The sequence below is a fragment of the Daktulosphaira vitifoliae genome, unplaced genomic scaffold (assembly GCF_025091365.1).
Source record: "Daktulosphaira vitifoliae isolate Bord-2020 unplaced genomic scaffold, ASM2509136v1 Scaffold_1, whole genome shotgun sequence".
NCBI classification, from domain to species: Eukaryota; Metazoa; Arthropoda; class Insecta; order Hemiptera; family Phylloxeridae; genus Daktulosphaira; species Daktulosphaira vitifoliae.
In genome coordinates, this window is record NW_026099572.1 from 74,036,046 (window position 1) to 74,057,510 (window position 21,465).

General features: G+C 23.7%; 2 protein-coding genes and 1 long non-coding RNA gene across 3 annotated transcripts; 2 read left to right on the plus strand and 1 right to left on the minus strand.

The window, feature by feature from the left end:
- The first annotated feature begins 8,051 nt into the window (after positions 1-8,051).
- LOC126907545 (uncharacterized) lies at positions 8,052-8,583 on the plus strand. The gene is made up of 3 exons (XR_007704555.1): positions 8,052-8,216; positions 8,279-8,423; positions 8,486-8,583. It is a non-coding gene; the product is annotated as an uncharacterized LOC126907545 (long non-coding RNA).
- A 2,089-nt stretch (positions 8,584-10,672) lies between these two features.
- On the plus strand, positions 10,673-12,125 carry LOC126907536 (sentrin-specific protease 1-like). Its single transcript, XM_050688905.1, has 3 exons — positions 10,673-10,759; positions 10,855-10,959; positions 11,226-12,125. Exon 3 carries the CDS (start codon positions 11,231-11,233, stop codon positions 11,810-11,812), a length of 582 nt encoding a protein of 193 aa, XP_050544862.1. The 5' UTR covers positions 10,673-10,759; positions 10,855-10,959; positions 11,226-11,230; the 3' UTR covers positions 11,813-12,125.
- A 2,227-nt stretch (positions 12,126-14,352) lies between these two features.
- On the minus strand, positions 14,353-21,345 carry LOC126907523 (heat shock protein 75 kDa, mitochondrial). Its single transcript, XM_050688883.1, has 15 exons — positions 21,101-21,345; positions 20,876-20,941; positions 19,840-19,913; positions 19,540-19,758; positions 17,972-18,135; positions 17,699-17,882; positions 17,476-17,638; positions 17,297-17,410; positions 15,671-15,740; positions 15,466-15,613; positions 15,267-15,394; positions 15,022-15,212; positions 14,734-14,965; positions 14,598-14,670; positions 14,353-14,526 (listed from the first exon to the last, which is right to left on the minus strand). Exons 1-15 carry the CDS (start codon positions 21,219-21,221, stop codon positions 14,425-14,427), a joined length of 2,049 nt encoding a protein of 682 aa, XP_050544840.1. The 5' UTR covers positions 21,222-21,345; the 3' UTR covers positions 14,353-14,424.
- Positions 21,346-21,465: the final 120 nt, after the last annotated feature.

The window sequence follows — 21,465 nt, forward strand, 5'->3', positions numbered from 1 at the left end:
GGAAAAAAAAAAAAAAAAAAAAAAAAAAAAAAAAAAAAAAAAACACATCATAGTAAAACCAATACCTTCTCAGCTTCGCATCGAAGCTAAAATACAGAAACAGCAAGAGATGATAATTAATGTTTCTGAAAACCATAATTTCGTTCTAGGTAACCTAAATATGGATAATATTAATTATTCAACAAGCAGTAAATACTTAAAGGATAAACAGTTAAATACATATAAACTGAAAAATATGAAATTTTTTAACTATCTAATATTTCCAAATTTTGATAAAATGTCATTTTTAACAACTCTTAATTGAATTAATTGAGAAATATCATTGAAGAACCCTGGTAAACTAATAAAATATTCTATATTTTTATCAAAATTATTAAAAAGGAGATTAATAAATATTTTACTAATTTAAAATGTATGTATGACGTATAAACAAGAAGACGATATTAATGTTGCTCTTAAAAATTTTAAAAAATTATAATGGTCATCAAATCGTTTACAATCAAATAACATATTCTAGAAACATAACTTTGATTTTTTTAAAAGTTAAAGTTACTTTATAAATATTTTTGTACTTTCAAAAACTAGAAACTGGGTTTTTCAAGTTTTTAAAATTAATTTTTTTAATTTTAAAAAGTTATATAATATTAAATATAATGAACAATATTAATCAGTTTAATAAAATAATAACTCTTGTTTACCAGATTTAAACAAGTGTTTATTCTTTTTATTATGACTCTTATTTTTTAATAGAGAACCATTTTTTTAATCAGTTTGATCACCAAACATAGACGTTCATTCGACAATTTAATATTGTAACAAAAAATATTTTATACACAGAGTAAAGTAATACAATTATTTATATTTTTGTGTCTTCTGAACAATTTAATAATATTCAAATGGCTGGCACCTCAATTGTTCTACATTAAAAAGCGTTTTTTAATTTAAATGGGCTTATACAAGATTTTGTTTTTTATAAGCGTAATATTAGAAAATTAGTTTTATTTAGAAATCCCAATCATGAAATAAATAGTCAACCTTCTAGTTTAAATATCAAATCATTATAGTAAATTATCATATTTTATAATATAAAATATTTTGTAAATACTTTCTTTTAAAATCGCTCTTTTTATAAAACTAATACTGAAAAATATGAGCACATTGGGTAAAACTCAAACTTATATAATTTGTTACCATAAAACAAACAAATATTTTCCACCTTTTTATCATATCAAATTATGAGCTTAAGCAAGGACAAATGAGTTGGTGACGTTGAGTTCTTCTTAATTTGTTTTCGTATGGGCAAAAATGCACAATGTATACAGAGCACCCCGTGATGTCATTAGAGTCCTATTAAATGCCTTGATGTTGATAGTGCTGCTGTACATTCAAGTGTAGAATAGACCGCGAAAAAAGCACTCGTGTACTAACTGAAGTGCTAAGGGGGAGGTCTAAATTACTATTGTGAGGGATAGCTCGATCAAAATCAAACGGTTTTAATTTCACAATTGTAGTAGTGTCTGTATTTGCCTATAAGCACTAACTTGGAAATTGCAAAATTCAAGTATATTTTTTTGTATACTTTATAGATACAATTAAAATAGAGTACATAGTAAAAGATAGTTGGAAAAGGGTAAATTTATTATATATTATATTTTTTGATTTATTAATCGACTAATGAATTAATTATTAAATATTTTTTCAGTTCATTCTTATACCTAATAATGAAATTAGCGTTATTATTCGATGCGAAGCTGAGAAGGTATTAATTATACTATGATTTTTTTTTTGTGTGTCTGTTACCACTTTTTCTCAGCTCTCATCGAACAGATTTCTTTCAACGATACGTCAAAAGATCATAAATAATATCTAGTCGAAAACATTACCCTCAAAAATTGAAAAATTTCATTAGTTCCCGTAAATGGGGGAAACCTCCAAAAAAATTACAAATTTAAAAATCGCTAATTTTCAAAATATTTTCAATTTTTTTTACTAAAAACTGCCATTACTTTTTTAAAAATGAACATATCAATATCATTTTTCTTTTTATAAATGCTTGATGTCTTTACCTATCATTTGGTATATTTTTTTTGTAAATTTGACCCTTTATCTGCCCACAGGGGGGGTTTTAAAATGACAACTTTTTCACAAAAAATTAACTTTTGAAAATGTTCCGGAAATATTGAGACTATATATGTCTTAAATTAAAGCTTATGTAATATAATTTAATATGAAAAAAAAACATTTCGGACTTTATTTTGTCTTTTCTATGAAAATGGCTACCAAATGCTATTTTTGTGTTAAAATTCTTGATTTTATATTTTATATTTTTAACTTTATATTTCTATAACTTTTTTTAAAAAGTATGGATCAAAACAATTTTTTTATGATAAATATTATATATATATACCTCTTTCATTCGACATACTTTTTTTAAAATCGGACCATATCCCTTTATTCAAGGGTGGTTCAAAACTTAAAAATGCGTATAGAAAGTAGAACTTTTTAAACTTATTTTTAATTAAGATATATTTATTGATTATTTATACGTAGCTTAAAAATTAAACATAAATATTTATTATATTAATTAGAAGGATTTTGTTATTATTTAAGCCATATGTGAAACTCTAATTGCAGATTTGAATTCGACGCAAAAAAGGGTTTAGAAAAGTATATTTTGGTCTCTGATGAAAATTCTTTAAAACAAATATTTTTTTTTTTTAAGTTTGGTTCAAGACCTTCAACTTTTATATACATTTGCCATAAAAGAAATAACTACTTTATAATTTTTTATAATTTCTCCGTAAAAATTACAATACTAAATTATTAAATATCAATTTCATACTAAATTTAATTTACTATAATTATTATTTATAAATATATTACATTTATAAATCATAAAAATTGCAATCAGGATATAAATAAGGAAATAGGAGATCACGTTGCTTTTGAAATAATCCACCAATTTTTTAAAATTAAACACTATCTACGCTTTGCATTAAAGCGTTTTATGATAGTGATTTTATTTACTGTCAGATTAAATCTATACTGGACCCAACTATGCCATGTCCCCACTGTGCTAGTTTTTTATTATTATTACAGAATTGTCCATATAAATTTATAATAATTATAATTAAATAATTATTATTTTCAGCGAGCAGTCAAGTCAATGTGTAACGTTTATTGTTGTGACTAGTGAATTGTGTATTAATAAAATCAATTTCAATATACAACATATATTTTCTCATACTCGAGTTTGTTTTTACTATCATTTTATGTGAAAAACTGTAATTTTTCCAATATTTAAATTGTGGTTAAAATAGCATTAGTAAAAAAAACTAAGGGCATAGTCATAATAAGCCATAAAAGACCTATCAGAGAAATAAAATTTATATTTCATGAACATTCATTCCATGGACCCAATTATGTCAAGCTGTGTACTCGGATTTCTTTTAAGTACTATTGTATTAAGGTTTTTTATCATAGTGATTTTAATCTTAAGGGATCAATGTCAAATTTTACTGGCCTACCATGTTATGAGACACACACAAATTTACAAATTAGTATGATTTTATGACTTTTTTTTATTCTTACTTTTACATGTAAATTATGTTTTTGGACCCAAATAGATCTTACAAAAATCAAGTTACAGGTCGGAGGTGCTTCCGACAATAATAGAAATTTAATTTAAGTTGATGTCTTTTTCTGTTTGAATGATTAGTGAATATTTCAGTAATTATATTGTATTGAATTATTTATAATCAATTTAATTAATTATTTGACTAACTTAATATTAATATAATAACACAATAAAAAATTTTCGATTTTATATATATTTTAAAAATAAATAATATAATACCTGCTAAAGGGAAAAAATTAACAGTTTGATGTATTTGCTGCCATCTGTTGAAGAGTTGATACAATGCAGTTTAACTCTAACCCATTAGTTATCTATTTGGTTCTGTTTTTTGTTTCAAAAGCAATTTATGTCCTCAACATCTTAATTACAAAATAGTATTAATAAAATTTAATCTAACTTAATTATAGTGTATTTATTAATTAAGGAATTAATTTCTTTGTAATTATTCAAGGATTCAATCTTCTGTTCCACAAATTTCTTATTCCCATGAATATTTGTTCCAATTACCAGTTTATCCATAAAACATTTGTTCCAACAAACATTATGTCCAAATGGTAATTGTTCCAATGAATATGTGTGTCAATAATATCTTTATGCAACTACTTTTATTACACAAATCATTAGGTTCATTAAATATTTTATCCATCTATTATTGATAAATCTTCATTGGAAAAAAGTTTGAATCAAATAAAAGATAAAGAAAAGTAATTTTATATTATTATTAATTAAAAACTTGAGAATGTTAAAATTATTACGATTGTCGATAAAAAGGTTGAACATTGTTTTGATGATCATTTTTTTAAAGCTCCTACCTTAAAAAAATTGCTAAAAAGTTGAGTGTGCAAATCTTTGCATGTGCGCTAATGGCAATGGGGTGACTAAAATTGTTTACAGCCTTAAAATAAGAAATTTCTGACAGTATTATTTGAGCGAAAAACATATTGGCAAATGATTTTTTATATTTAACGTTATGTGAATTAATAAATTTGATATTTTACATAGTTTTAAAAGGGGTAATTTGGTATACTAGTAGATCATTTTAACAAAGTATAATCGATACATTATTATATCACTCAATACAAAAGTCTTGTGATATATTAATAGTACATTAAATATATTTTGAAAAACTTCATTTATAATTATCACCTAAATATGCTTGATTGGTGAATTAAAGGAGCTCCCTCATTGAAAAATTATTATTGTAAATGTTATATGATGCAAGTAAAGAGCATGTGGTAAGCCAATATCAAAAAAAAAAAAACCCTAGCAATAAGATTGCATAAAATCACAACCCAATTAATAGACTACTTAATAATTCAAATCTTATATTTTTCTGTAAAATTTTAGTTATATTTTGTCCAAGGTAAATAATTATTATTATTATCATTTTCCTACGGAAACAAAAAAAACTTGTATCTCCAGCGTTCAAGTTTCTTTATTTCTTTATTTTAAGTTTTTATTTATCGTAACCCTTAAAATTAAGAGGTGAAAAATTGTAATGCTTTGTTTAGGAAAATTAAATTATGTTCACAAGACCATATTTTTACAAATAATAAATGTTCACCTTATGTATTACATAATTATTTGTTTTAATGGCTAATGCATTTTATTATTTAAATTAAATTAAAAAGTTCATTTTCAAAGTAAATTTTAATAAACTGGATCATTGTAATAATGTGTTGCTCTTAGACATTATTTTTCTTATAATAACAAAAGTAGTTTATTTTTGTTGGTGACAGTGATTTAATAATTAGAATGAAGTATGCAATTGCCGTGTTCCAGTTTTTCTGTAATTATCCGTAACTATAGTATGATAAAAACTTTTAAAGTACACTGTACTTTACGTACTTTAGTCGTGTGCTTAGAGCCATCGCTAAACTAAAAATATAGAGAGTGAAAAATTTATTTTTTCAATTGAATAATTTTTCCAAAATTGTGTAACTTTTTTAATTATTAATTTTTGGTAGCATCCTCTTATACTAAATATATATTTATATATTTATAAATATATAATATATATTTAATTAAATATATATTTAAGTAATAATTATTAATTATCATGAATTTAATAATTAGTAATTAGTACAATTTATAAAATCTTATAATAGAAATTCTAATGATAATATCATCAGATTAAACTCAATAATATATTATGTTATTTTTAATTTATTAGTTCCATTTATATTTTTTTCATTGAGTTATTTGTCTTAAAGACTATTTGTTCCAAGTTTTATTTAATCCATTCAACTTTAATTCAAATAAACATTCATTTCACAAATTAGCTGGAACAAATGTTAATTTGAACAAGAAATTTATGGAACAAAAGTTTCTTACCCATTATCAGATTAGATAACTTTGGGTTATGACGATTATCACAAACTGATATGCTGCGACTTTCACATACTCCGTTATTATAAAATGTGCTACAAAAAGTGCAATTAGTATGATTACATGGTTACAGTATTCTTTTATGATAGTGTAATATCAAAAAAAAAAAAAAGACCATGATGGGATAGGATTTTAAATTTCGGAACATTATCAGTTTGTAGAAAAGGTGTTTTCCTGTTAATTTTTACAGAAAAATGTAAAATAAATAAATAGGGAATCTAAAATCAGTTATTTAAAATCTACATGGTTCTCAGCTAAAATCATACTATACCTCTGTATAAACATACACTTTATACATATTTTTCTTATGCTTTATTCGTTTTCAATAAAAAAAAATCCTTGAAAATTGTTAGGTGGTGTAAGGGAATTCATTTTAAACATACCAAAATCTCTACCATGTTACAACAGTACATATTTAAGAAAAGTATTCTCTTATATAGTACTATACATAAAATGAATGAACAATAGCATATTTATTCTAAGAATTTAAATAAAATCAATTTATAAATAAGATTTGAATAGAAGATACTAAATTTCTTAGGCGACTAATATTTTATTTATGTATCAGTAACATATTACTTTATTTGAGTACGCTATTTGAATTTAATCACGTAATTCTCAAAAATATATAAAAAAAATCTTGCATTTGGGTTAGTAAAAAAATAGAAACCAGAGTCATTATTTCAGATTAAAATTATATTTAGAACACTGTAAGGACCAGATATATAATCAAAATTTAAATGGGATACAATCAGTGGCGTATTTTGAATGATTTCTCGGGTGGTGTCCAACTTTTAATGAACCTCACAAACGAAAATTATAGAAATGTTTACTGACGTAAAAAAACTTACTATTTTTCTAATTACTATTTTAGCAATTGACAAATAATTTGAAATTTGAAATTTTGGTACTGTTGTATCTTAAAAGAAACAACCCTAGTGTCTTAACTTAAAGTAATAAAAGTTTAATAATAACTCAAATGTATTTATTATAGATATAATTAAACAATGCAAAACATACAAAATAAATATACACTAAAAACACAATAAAACAATACACAAAATGAAAACTTAATGTCATAAACGTACCGCGCGAAAAGAGATTACCTTCGGTGCTCCTGAGGTCCTCTCTCCTCTACGATTCATTCCATTTCGTCTTATATACTAAAATATTTTGTTTTTCTTCTTTTTGCAAAATTAATAATACTATCGTTTTCAAAAATGTTTATAAATATTTAATTCCTGGTCTAGTAATAATAGATCAGGAAATTACAATTAAACGAAACATTACAAAAATGTTTTACTTCCAGCTTTACAAATGATAAACTATATTACAGTATACAGACTGATTTTTTTATCATAACCCACTCATTTACTTGTAGAATAAATATAATTTAAACATTATTTTTGGTTTTCTTTAGTTACACATTATTCTTAAATTATTAACTATTTAAAACTTTTTATGTTCATCCCTTATGCCTTGTAAGGGTGTCAACTTTGTCTTTTTGTCTTTTAAATGGGAACACATATTTTGAATATAATAAAATGTTTGGATTTTTAATTAAATAGTAAATGGCATTTGAATTTTTAATATAACTTTATTAGTTTATTAGATATAAACATTTAAAGTTTCAAATTTTTGAGTTAATATACATGTATAATACACATGATGATATGATTACAAATACAGGTAGCTAAATGGTTTATATGATATCAATGTCGCAGTCACGGATTGTTTATTATCAATTATGACTATCATAGATATACTTTCAGTATTGACCGTTAGTGTAANATATACTTTCTGTATTGTCAGTTAGTGTATTTATAAACTCACAACAATGTGCCTTACTACCATTGATAATAACAATGCTGTGTACCTGCTAATTTCTTTGAAGTTGTTTTAAACAAAGTAACTCATAACTAAATACTTTATTTATAATAAGTAAACAAATAATAAAATCTCCTTTCAGTATTGATGTTCGTAAATTACTTGCTTTTGATGATGTTTCAGTGTCATTTCACTTCGAAATTATAAATAACGATTCAATTAGGTACACAAAAAGCTCAAGAAAATCATTGACAGCATAAAAACGTTCAACTCATTTAGTCGCACATAATTGTTTTAATGATTTTTTAGTTATACATTTTTGACTTTCTTCGATTTGACTTTTCAACACATCTTTTCGCTTTGGGTATATGAAAAAATCTCTAACTTTAGATGTTGTTCCTAATCAATTTCGTGTTTCTTGTATAGAAGATGAATAAGAAATAGCAAGGTTTAAAACATGAACAGCACAATGAACAAACGTCGCAAGCGGATAACTTTGGTGAATAAGAGATTGAGCTCCGTTAAATTGACCAGACATAGAAGCACATCCATCGTAACACTGTCCTCTAAGGTATTTTGTTTCTACACCAAATGAATGTAAACTTGGAATAATAATATATAAACCTTTTCCAGTAGTGTCTGTTGTAGGCACAAACTGAAAAATTCTTCCTTGATAATCATATTTTCAACATCTAAATATTGAACACACAAAGTTATTTATTCGCTTCCACCAATGTCGGTCGTTTCAAGTATTTTGAAACATTTTTGGGCATTTATGTTTGTTACGATTTTATTTAAAATAATTTTATTACAGGATTCAATTATTTCATTTTGAAGTGTTTCACTTGTATATTTTATTGTTTCTTCAGCTTCCAAAAATGATTTTAAACGGTCATCTCCTTGGGCTCTGTATCTTAATATTTCTCTAAAATTTCCTTGATTTTCTTGGATAATTTGTCATTTTCTTGATATATATTGAAGTTACAAAGATAGCCGTTATTGTCAAAAAAAAAAAAATAAATAATAATAATAACATTAAAAATGCAAATAATAATTGAACCTATAAGGTAGTTAAACCATAAAGTTATTTTCGATTTGTTAAAGTCGTTAAAATTAATTCAAATCTCCTGTTATTTTCTTTTATCAGAATTATTATGTCATTAATTCAATTATTAATTAAATTGTTAAACTATATTATATATTCAACTTAATAAATTTTTATGTTGATTATAATCGCATGGCATGATGTTTTTTGTTAATAACTAAATGGAAATAGCAATTTCACATGGGCAAAATTTTTAATAGTTGCAAGAGAATAAATCCAAACGTTGATATTTTATTTCATACAGATTAAATTTTATATGCATAAATATTCTGTTAACCGATATCAAAACTTATTGAACTTTCATAAAAAAATCTCTATCATTTGTAAACTAATGTAATAAATAAACAAACAAATACAAAAGGTTTTTCTTCAAAATATCTTTAAAATATATATATATATTTTTTTTTTATAATTCTCTGTATTATTCTTAAAATATTGTATTCTTTGACCAATAATACAATTAAAATAAATAAGTATTGTTTATACTAAATTTATTTATAATTGGCTTATACATTTTTTTAATGAATTTTTACAATTAAGTTTCCTTGACAATTAGATGTAAATGTTGATTTTATCGACATTTCAGTTCACTTCGTTTTTTCCCGTGAAAAATAAACTATCGTCTTGTGTAATTATTAAGATTTATTTAATTAGTTATTGATATGGCAAGTGAAAAAAATATTTTTGGTCAAACAAATGAATCAAACTTACATAAGGTCATACGCAGAGTTGAAGAAATATGGAATCGTCGTTTCATGCATTCCAATTGTGTTTTAAATAATACAAATAAAGGACAAATATCAAAAAAGTCAACTAAAGATGGAAGAATTATCTGTAAACACTATTAAGATTAATAATTAAACTAACTATTTCGAATAGAGAAAAAGTTTTTTAATATAAAATATAAGAAAAATTAATAATAAGTTCTCTTATTCATATATAACAATAATTCAGTCGCTTTACTTTAATTTAACTATTTTAATATTAAAAACCTTTTTCGAAATTGATTATTTAATTAATAATTATTAAAATTATATTCAATTTGCAGCAATTATTAATAAAAATATTTATCCTATAAAAAATTCCATTATTCCAAAAAAACGCACTTATCGAAAAACGAATAAAAACGATAAAATTATTCCAGAAAAATTGGTAACTATAATTATATTAATATATTTATTCGATTTAGCTATGTTATTGGGGTTTGTCTGATTCAAAAATATAAAATAAACTATCAACCCCCTTAATATAAATGCGGTAACATAATGTTTAATATTATTCTGCTATTTTTTCTATTAGATTTTTATGGGAAATTCAATTATTATCGAAGATAATAATATAATATTAAGTATAGTTTATTTGTTTATTTAAATATCTCTTTGGTTACCTAGAATATGATGCAGCAAAGAGAATTCGGAACACTTTTTCAGAATGAAAAATCTGAAAAATATAAAAATGAAATTTTAAATTCAACAGAAAAAAAAAATATAGCAATTTCAAAAGACAATCCGCTATTAATATCAGCTGATTTGTTAGAAAATGTATATTTTATTATGCTTTATTTCAATAAAAAGATTTTAGGGTATACCCTAAACCATTTTTTGGACTTAAAGCAGATTTCTTAAATAAATTTATCATATAATTAAATATATTTTTATGATCCGTTAAGAGTTTTCATGAGAAAAATTTGGAACGCAAAAAATCTGAAATAAAAAAACAACTTTTTGAGATATCTTCTAATACTACTGCTCGACCAAATTTAAAAAGAAATTTACCCGAAGAAGATGAAAAAGTCATAAAAAGTATACAACTTTTAAAATATAATTCATTTTTAAAAAATATGAAGTTTTGATTTTTGAAACAAATATGTAATATTTTTAAAAATAAATTATTTTAGAGCCAAAAGTTAGTTCTAATCCTTTGACCTTAAATACGCCGAATGACGTAAATTTACTTGCTCTGTCCACTATTGAAGTAATAAAAGTACCAGAGAAAGAAAAAGGTAATTAGTTATTTAATCTATTTATTTTATGTAAAATTAAATAAAAAAAGATTATTTATTAAACATAATTAATTATAATAATACGAGTTAAATTAATATAACTTCTCATTGTCATTAAGGGGGTCCATGGACGTTTTAAACAAAAGTAATTATACGTGTTTAATTTCATATTCCAAAACCTTAAATAAACCTAAATAATAGTAAACTGTTCAACAAAGTCTTTTATTAATTTTATGAAAAATGTTTAAATATGGTTACACTTGCAGAAGTAATGCAAGATCAGAACACAAAATTTTTTGATCAGTATAATGCACCTTCATTTAAATCGCCCACATCATGGTATACTTCAGACACAATTAATGAGTACATTAAAATGATAGTAAAACGGTCAGAAGGTGAAGTTTATGCAGTTGTCACTGATTTTATTGTAGCGTATCTTCGAGGAGGTTATCCAGCTGTAAGAAGATGGATAAAAAAAGATATTCACACAATAAAATTACTTTTTGTGCCAATGAATGTATATGGGAGTCATTGGATATTGACAGTGGTTAATATACCTGAAAAGACTGTGACATCATATGATAGTCTTAAGTCGTATGAGGGTCCCTATCCAATGGTATTAAAAAATTTCTTAATTGAATGGGAGATGGACAAAAAAGGAAAAGCTTCTACATGGACATTACAAATAGGCGAGACATCTCGCCAAACCAATGGACATGATTGTGGGCCATTTACTGTTGAGCTGGCAGAAAAAATGTCTCGAGGAGATACAACACCAATAAATGCAAATTTTATGCCTTTTATAAGATTAAGACACAAAAATGAAATTATTGCTGGCGAGCTATTCAATTAATATTTTTATGAATGAAATTTTATTTTTGTATTTTATATCAATTTTCTTAATATTCACTATAAATTGAAATTTTTATTTGTATACCACCAAAAATTTTTTTACTTTTTCTATGTTTAATTGTTGTTTTGTTATTTTATTTTAATCTTATTTTTCTTTGTAACATTTCATTTAAGAAATTCAAATTTAATATAAATTTATCTTAACTGAAATAATTTAATGTTCTTGTTATGTGAATATACAAATATTATAATATACAGTTATGGATACAATTAAGTTAAAAAGTCAGCCAATTATAAATTTTTAAATTAACAAGCGTATCTACTATCTTAACAACTTAATTTTAATTTTACTAAATGACGATTCATAAAGAATTTCATAACTTTTGTTTATTTTTTAAATACTATTTTAATTATAAAAAATTCTTTTTTGTATTTTTTATGAATGCGGTATATTGAATAGGGGTAACTAAACTTATTTGTTTATAATTCTCTAAACTGATAAACTATAAAATAAATTTAAAAATGAACTACAAGTTCAGAATATTTCCGTTATTATATTTTTACTATGGGTATTTTTGTTATCTAAATGACCCAATGAAATCCAAATAATTTCTAGAAATCTCTGATAAAATGTAAATAAATACGTGTCGTCGAATCCTATCAAATTATCTTCAATTTTGTTATTTATTTAAAAAATACCATTTATTTTATAGTAAATAAATATAGTATATTATAAAAAAAGTTAATACCAATATATTAGGCATTTTTTTTAAGTCGGGGGGTGTCCAGACATGGAGGACACTCCCCCAAAATACGCCACTGGATACAAGCAAATTAGAGTCCCCCTCCAAATGACACCATTGTTAGAAACTATGGAGGTTTTTATTAATAATTAAATTTATAATTTGTTATACAATTTAAATTTTATAAAAATATTATGTAAAGCTATATATCTTATAAGATATTGATAAAATAGATAAATTGACCTAGGGGTACTGAAATTAGTTTACCATTATTTTGTTATGACCTATGACCAAAAAAAAAACTTATATGATTTTTTAGCTTTTCGCTTTTAGATGCGAAGGTGAGAAGGTATTAATTTTACCATGATGTGTTTTTTTTCTGTCTATTGTCACTTTTTCTCAGCTCTCACGATTCTTCACGTTTCTTTAAACGATACGTCAAAAGATCACAAATAGTATATAGTCTATACATTACCCTTTAAAGTTGAAAAAAAATTTGCTCGTTCCCCGTAAATAGGGAAAATCTCTAAAAAAATTACAAATTTAAAAATCGGTAAATTTCGTCATTTTTTTCACTTTTTTTTGTTTTAAACTACCATAACTTTTTCAAAAATTAACAAATCAACAAACTTTTTTTTTATATTAAAACGTTAGATATTTTTCTTTCATTTAATATAATTTTTTTTTTAATTTGAACCAGGGGTAAATAAATAAGTAACTTTTTCACAAAAGTGAAAATTTTCAATTTAAATTTTGAAAATGTTACGAAAATACTGTGTTCTTTAAACATATGTCAAATTACAGCTTACAATAAATACTATAAGTTTAAAAAAAAAATCTTTCCCGACACCTTTTCTTCTATATTCTATATTATGTTCCGGAAATATTGACACTTTTATTTAATCTTAAATTAAAGCTTATATTATATACTTCATTATCAAAAAAAAATTTGAAATATAGATTTTCTTTTTAATGAAAATGGCTTTTGTATTAAAAAATATGCTATTTTTGTGTTAAAATTCTGGGTTTTGAATTTTATTTTATTTTAAAATATCTTACAAGGGGAATACACTGACTTTCATAAATATTATATAATTTAATTGACATGAATAAAGTTCATAAGACATAAGAGGTTAAACTTATTTAAATTGTTTTTTTTTTAAAGTTAAAAAATTAACTTTAAAATTTATATTAGCATAAATTGCAAATTTTATCACTCGACGAAAACGACGAATCGGTAACAATTGTGTCTTTCATGAGGTTCAAATCCGACTGTGGCAATTATTATTTTTCATTTTTATTGAGTTTGGAAAAAATTTTTATTTCGATTTCAATTAATTATAAAAATTATATATTATATTTTTGAATCTAAGAATTACTAATCTGAACATAATTAAAGAAATAGAAGTTGATGTTGCTTTTGTAATTATCCATCAATTTCTTAGAAATAAACACTATCTACATATTTGCATTGAAGCGTTTCTTATGATAGTGATTTAAATCATTGTCAGATTAAATCTATACTGGACCCAACTATGCTGTTTCCACTGTGTCGGGACCCTACTGTGCTGGGTTTTTTTTGTTTAATATATTATAATTATTTCAAAATAATTTTAGATCCGAAAATCTGGAACACTTTATAACTTAGTTAATTGTGTGTGCAAAAAATATTTATAAAATCTAATACTTGATTTTTTATATTCAGGATATTATATATAAAATAAACATTAAATGCATTTATGAGTATAGTTTGTATAGGAATAAACAAATTTCAAATTTATATACAATTTATATTTATAAAATATATATTTAAAAAAAAACATAATGAAAATGTATATAGTGAATTTACAAAATTTAAAGACTATAAAAATCAATATTTTTCTACTGCTAACTCAAGAAGACGATTTATATTTGATACCAATTTTCTTGAATCATTAATTAACCCAGCAGTTACCATTGAGTTACTGAATAACTATTAATAATATATTACAATATATGAATAAAAAATGTATTAATATATTAAAAAATATTCAATGTTTTTACCTGTTCTACAATTAATTTAGCTAATTCTTCATTAGTATCTTTCAAAGTGTATAGTTTTTTGACAACAGGATGTCTAATAGAAACATATTATAATTAGGAATAAATGATTAAAAAACATTTTCAAATTAAAAAGTACTTTGGGTTGAGTTCTAATTGAGGCTGTAAAATTGATAGTAACATATCTTCATCCATTTGTTTAAGCTGAGTTTTAATAAAATGTCTAGCTGCTGTCATATCTTGCACAGTGATAACACACGGATGAGTATCTAGTTGTCCAGTAACTTTAACATTTTTCACTTTAGAACCAAGAGTAGTCTGAATCCAAGGCAGCAAAGAATCTAACTGTAGTTGACCAAGACTATCTACTCCTATGATTTAGTAAAAATTAGATATAACAAAGTGTTATAAAAATAAAAAAACAAACCAAAGTCTTGTGTTTTAGGTTCTTGATCACTTGCTGTGTTGACTTCTTTTTCTACTAGAGTTAATTTAAGATTTTTAAAAGTTTTTACTTGGTATAAGATAATTTCATCATGTTGTTCATAACAATATATTACTTCTACATTCTTTTTCTTTAATGCTTCTATATATGGAGAACTCTCAGCTAAAGCACGGCTAAAAAAAATGATTAATAGAACACTTTAAATAATATAGTTGTAATTTTATTACTTAGGAGCAGACAAATAATAAATGTCATTTTGATCATCTTGTTTTCTCTTTATGTATTCTTCAAAAGATGTTGTTTCACCAGGTTTAGTGTGTGAAGATTCATATCTCAAAAGACTAGCTAAATCTTCCTAAAATTACAATTTTTTATTAAAATAGTAATGTAAGAAAAAATTAAGTCTTATAACTAATTAATGTTTACCCTTTCTTTGGGATCATCATTCATAACTATTCCTTCTTTAATGAAAACACCATAATCATTATAAAATTTAAGGTATTCATCAACATTCTTGATTGATTTATCATGCAAAAATTTTATAATTCTACTAGTAAGCAATCGGTTTAATTTTCTAAAATAAAAAAAACTTGTTAGTATATTAATTCAATTAATTTTATTAAAAACATACTTTAATAGAACTGAATTCTGCAACATTTCTCTACTCAAATTTAATGGAATATCTTCAGAATCAATCACTCCTATTAAAAAAATATTACATTATACATTTAGACTAGTAAAAGTATAAAAATGTAATATAACACAATAAATTATATTAATAAATTTTACATTTTAAAATTTAATAAAAACATAAAGAAAGGAAATAGGTGTAGATTACATAACATACAATTTTTTTTTTCCATTAATTGATTTTAGAACTATTAAATTTCAAGCCATTTAATAGTTATAGACACTTGAGTGAGTGTCCTTTAGTCAAATTATTGGAGCACGAGAGACATAGTATGGAGCAGTTGAACAAGTAGTTGAAGAGTATTGGAAAAAAAGAAGAATGTCAATCTACTTTTACTGTCATCCTTATTTTCAAAACTACTTTTTTTGAATTTATATACTTTCTAGATTGCTAAGTTTTTATTTACATCTTTTCAAACTTAGCACATATTTTCTATATATATAACTAGATTATATATATATATCTATTTGAACTACTATTATAAAATTTTTTACTGCAATAAAAAAAACAAAAATCATACTTAATTTTTACATTCTAAAAAAATACAAATTTTTATTTTTTTGTACAAATTATAGTTCATTCAAAAACTATTCGAATAGTAAAAATATTCGATAGTTATATAATATATTCGAATAGTTTATAAAACTATTCGGTAATTCTATTCAAATAGTTTAGAAAATATTTGATAGTCTATTTGAATAGTTTTTAAAATAATTGATAGTAGTTTATGCTCAAAATAAAATATTCGGTGGTATAAACACAATTCGAATAGTTAATCAATAGTTTAAAATATTTGAAAATACACATCACTAAATTTTTTATTATTAATTGTATATAATCGTAGTACCCTTTTTAAACAATTATAAACAATTTTAAACAATCCTATTTAGATTGTTAGTGTTATTATAACAGCAAAACTATAAATCTGACTATAATTTTACATAAGACCAATATTTTGGAAAATTTAACATATTTTTTTTTTACGAAACATTTTATTGTAAAATGATAATTTCAAAAATTAAAAATGATTTATATTCAAAAAATTAGTTTTAGCAAATTATTTTTTTATTTTATTTTTTTGAGCAAGTAAAAGTAATTTTAGAAAATTTTTTGTAAATACCATTTTAGAAAAAAATATTAAAATCTATAATTTATATTCTATACATTGTTACGCTAAGTGTGTTAGTTTAAAAAATAATAATCAAAAACTGAAAAATTACCTTTTTGAGCGAATTTTTAACCCTGATTCGGACCTGAAGGGGGAAGTTATCAAAACCAAATTTTACACAAATAACTTTCATATAATAAAAATCTCAATAAAATATAATTATTTATTTAATTATGTTTAAAAAATTAATGAAAATCACCCAAAAAACAAGCCTTTACACCTATTTATCTCTGTAATATAATTTATAATAAACAAAAATTAGTTTTCAATAGGTTATACAAAGAAGTAGTTAGTGAAATGAAACCATAAATGATAATCTACAATACAACTTTAGTAATATAATATCTTAATATATGTAATTTTTATTAATAATTTATATAAATAAATTAATTAATTACCTTTAACAAAGCGAAGCCACTTCGGTAATACATGTTCAGCTTCTTTTTTCACTAATATACGCCGAGTATAGAGAGAAACACCTTTAGTAGAACTATCATAAAAATCAGTATGGCCTATAATAAATACGTTATACAGAACACTAAAATAAAAATTTAAAAATTCATTTAAAAAAATTTACCTGGAGATATTTCAGGAAAATATAGCAAAGCACGAACTTGTATTGGAGCTTCAGCAGAATAATGCAAGACAAATCTTGGTTTATCGTAAGCATTTGCTACAAATTTGTAAAATTCATCATGTTGTTCTTGAGTAATAGATTTGGGATCATGTAACCACAATGGCTATAATAATTTAATATTTAATTTTAACTAAAAAAATTTTTTTAACAATAATACTAGTACCTGAATAGTATTTATTTCTGAACCATTTAATTTTATTGGAGAGTTTACAAAATTGCTATACTTATTGATTACTTGTCTAACAACATCTTCTGAAGCATATTCACGACAATCGTTTTTCAGATACATAACTATTTTAGTACCTCTTTCTATATTATCAGCTTCAGTTATTTCATAAGTACTTGTTCTTTTTTAATAAAATATGATACACAAAAATAAATTTTATAAACAGTGTTTGTAGTAATTATTATAATTAAAATATCAATATAATATTACCCATCTGATTTCCATAGATATCCAGTAGCATTAAGATTCATAGACTTGGTAAAGACTTCTACTTTATCTGCTACCATAAAACAACTGTAAAATCCCACTCCAAATTGACCAATAATTGATGATAAATTTGTAGAATCATTACTCTGGATTTCTTTTAAAAAGGCCTAAAAATATGAAATTATCTAAATTTTTTTAAATATTATAATGCATTTAAAAATATAAATATCCATATTTTTATGATTTTAACATCATTTTTTAGCTTCGATGCGAAGCTGAGAAGGTATTAATTTTACTATGATGTGTTTTTTTTTGTGTCCGTTACCACTTTTTCTCAGCTCTCACCGAACCGATTTCNATTTTTTTTTTTGTGTCTGTGAACGCTCAATCTCAGCTCTCGCTGGACCGATTTTGATGAACAATATGTCAAAAGATCACAAATCGTATCTAGTTGAAGACATTACCCTCAAAAATTGAAAAAAAATTCCCCGTTCCTCGTAAACGGGGGAAATCCCCAAAAAAATTACAAATTTAAAAATCGCTAATTTTCGAAATTTTTTCAATTTTTTTTACTAAAATGTGCCGTAACTTTTTCAAAAATGAACATATCAATATAATTTTTTTTTTATAGATGCTTGATGTCTTTACCTATCATGTGATATATTTTTGTAAATCTGACCCTTTATCTGCCCACTGGGGGGGATTTAAAAAGACAACTTTTTCACAAAAAATTAACTTTTTCAACTTAACTTTTGAAAATGTTCCGGAAGGTCTGACACTTTTATATATATCTTAAATTAAAGCTAATGTAATATACTTTAATTTGAAAAAAAAAAATTTGAACTCTGGACTTGTCTTCATGGTAAAAATGGCTATCAAATGCTATTTTTGTGTGAAAATTCTCGATTTTATTTTTTACATTTTTAACTTTATAATGATATAACTTATTCAAAAGTGTATGGATCAACATAATTTTTTAATGAGAAATAATATTTTTTAATAAACCCTTTTTCGTTCGACATACTTTATCTTAATCAAGATATTAATAAGGAACCAGCAGATCATGTAGCTTTTGGAATAAAACACCAATTTTTTTAAAATTTAACACTATCTAAAGATTTGCATTGAAGCGTTTTTTTTTTGTGATTTTAATCACTGTCAAATATCATTATACTTGATCCAACTATGCCACGTCACCACTGTGCCGCGACCTCCCTGTGCTGGGTTTTTTTAATCATGTTTGCATATAGTGTAGTAAGATATGAATTACAATTAATTTATTTTTGTACAACATTTGAATCGGGAATATATATACAACCGATATGGATCAAGCAAATTGTTTAACAACCCCCATATATGTTTTGCATACTAGCCTTACAAAATATAAAATATTACTTAGGAATGAGAATTGAGAACACTTGTTGCCCCCTAGATAGATATAAAAAAATGTTTACCACTCCTTAAATAATGCACAATATATACCACTGAATTCAAGTTTGCCTATTTTCTTTAAATCTGAATACAACAAAATTAATTTGATTAAACAAATTTAGAAAATATATTTAATTTACTTTAGACCCAGATTTTGCAATAGTTCCTAAATTAGATATAAGTTCTTCTTTTGTCATTCCAATTCCATTATCTTGAATAGTGAGCATTCGATTTGTTTTGTCTGTTGTTATATTTATTTCCATACTACCAAAATCTTGCGATTCATTTCCCTTTAAACTTAAATAACGAAGTTTTTCTAATGCATCACTTGCGTTTGAAACAAGTTCTCTAATAAAAACCTACTCAAAAATCAACAAAATGAAAATTTAGCACTATAATTATCAAAAAATAAGTAATAAAAATGTCAATATTTTCCTTACTTCTTTTTCTGAATACAAAGACTTAGCAACAATATCCAACAACATACGAGTTTCAGCTTGAAATTCCAATTTTTCTAAAAAGAATTTAAGATATAAATATGTTTATTCGTGAAAGTAACATTAAACATAGGCTTATTTACTGGTCAATATTTCAGAATACTAAACTTTAAATCATCATTAATAAAAAAATTAATTGTTTTTTCAAAAATTACTAATAACCATCATTATTATTATTTAAAATTAGCTTTAGGGATTATTTATTAAGCACAAATTTATTTTCTATTATTTTTAATTGACATTATAAAAAATTTTCTGTTGGCTTTACTATCAAACATTATGTCAAATGCCCAAGTAATTAAATTTTAAAACTCAAAATATATAACTGTTATGTGGTAGACCATATAAATAATCAAGATTCATCCTCAAAATTTAACTATCAAAGGCTTTTTTTAGATACATAAATTTATCTTTCACATAAAATTAAAATTTTGATTTTATAAATAATTCTTTTGGTTATAGTAAAAATTAATTAAAAATTTTCATAAAATATGGGAACTTAAACTTTTCAATACATTTTAATAAATAAATTTGTAATTTATTTAAAATATTATATTAGAAAAATTCTTAAATTTATATAAATTGAAAAAAAAATGCAATAGTAATTTTTAGATAAGAAAATAAGTAAATATTTAGAAATTACATGGCCAGATTCAATAAAAATCAACTACCACACAAGTAAAGTTCTTTAACTTATGTAATTCACATTGTTAAATGATAATTATAACACTAGTATTTTCTCTAATCAAAGTTGCATTAACCTTAATGCAAAAGAAACATTAGCTTTAAAAGGAAAAATAAAAGGGAGTTTAGTTTTCAGAATTATTCACAATATATACACCCAATGTCATGTCTAATTGTTACATTGATTTTTTTTTTTTTAAATTAATTATACAAAAGAAAATTAATCTGAAATATTAAATAAAACGACAATTGTTATCTTAAAATTCCAGAAAGTAGTAGTAATTGTTACCATTACCTGAATGTGAGTTGACATTTTCAGAATTAACATTTGGGTTTGCACTGTACTGTCTTAAAGATAAGTCTAAAACATTGTACAATTTCTCATATAAATAAAATAATTCTTAAAGAAACTTTTTACATATATGTTTATGTTTAATATTCTCTCTAAAAGCTATTGTTTGTGCCTAATAGAATGGGAAAGCCTACAACATATGCACCTAGCTAGAATAATTTCACTTACAAGATGGTACTACAACTTGAGAAATTCTTGGTCTATATTGTACCCTTCCAATATTTTTTAGAAGCCACAAATTCCTTCCAAGTTGATTCCTAATCATATTACTAGCTGCTACAAAAGCCATTGAAAATTTTCAACTATAAATAAAATTACAATAAATATTACAAAATTGGATAATTTTGATTTTACTATACAATTGGAAAAAAAAAGAAAATTAAAATGACAAAACATGCGTATACTACGCTATCACATACCGGCTGAGAGATATTGTTATCACTACAAAAACTGATTTAAAAATTTATTTATGATCAGTTTAACCAACATTGTCACTTTTTATGTATATTTATTAAATAAATAGGCAAAATTTT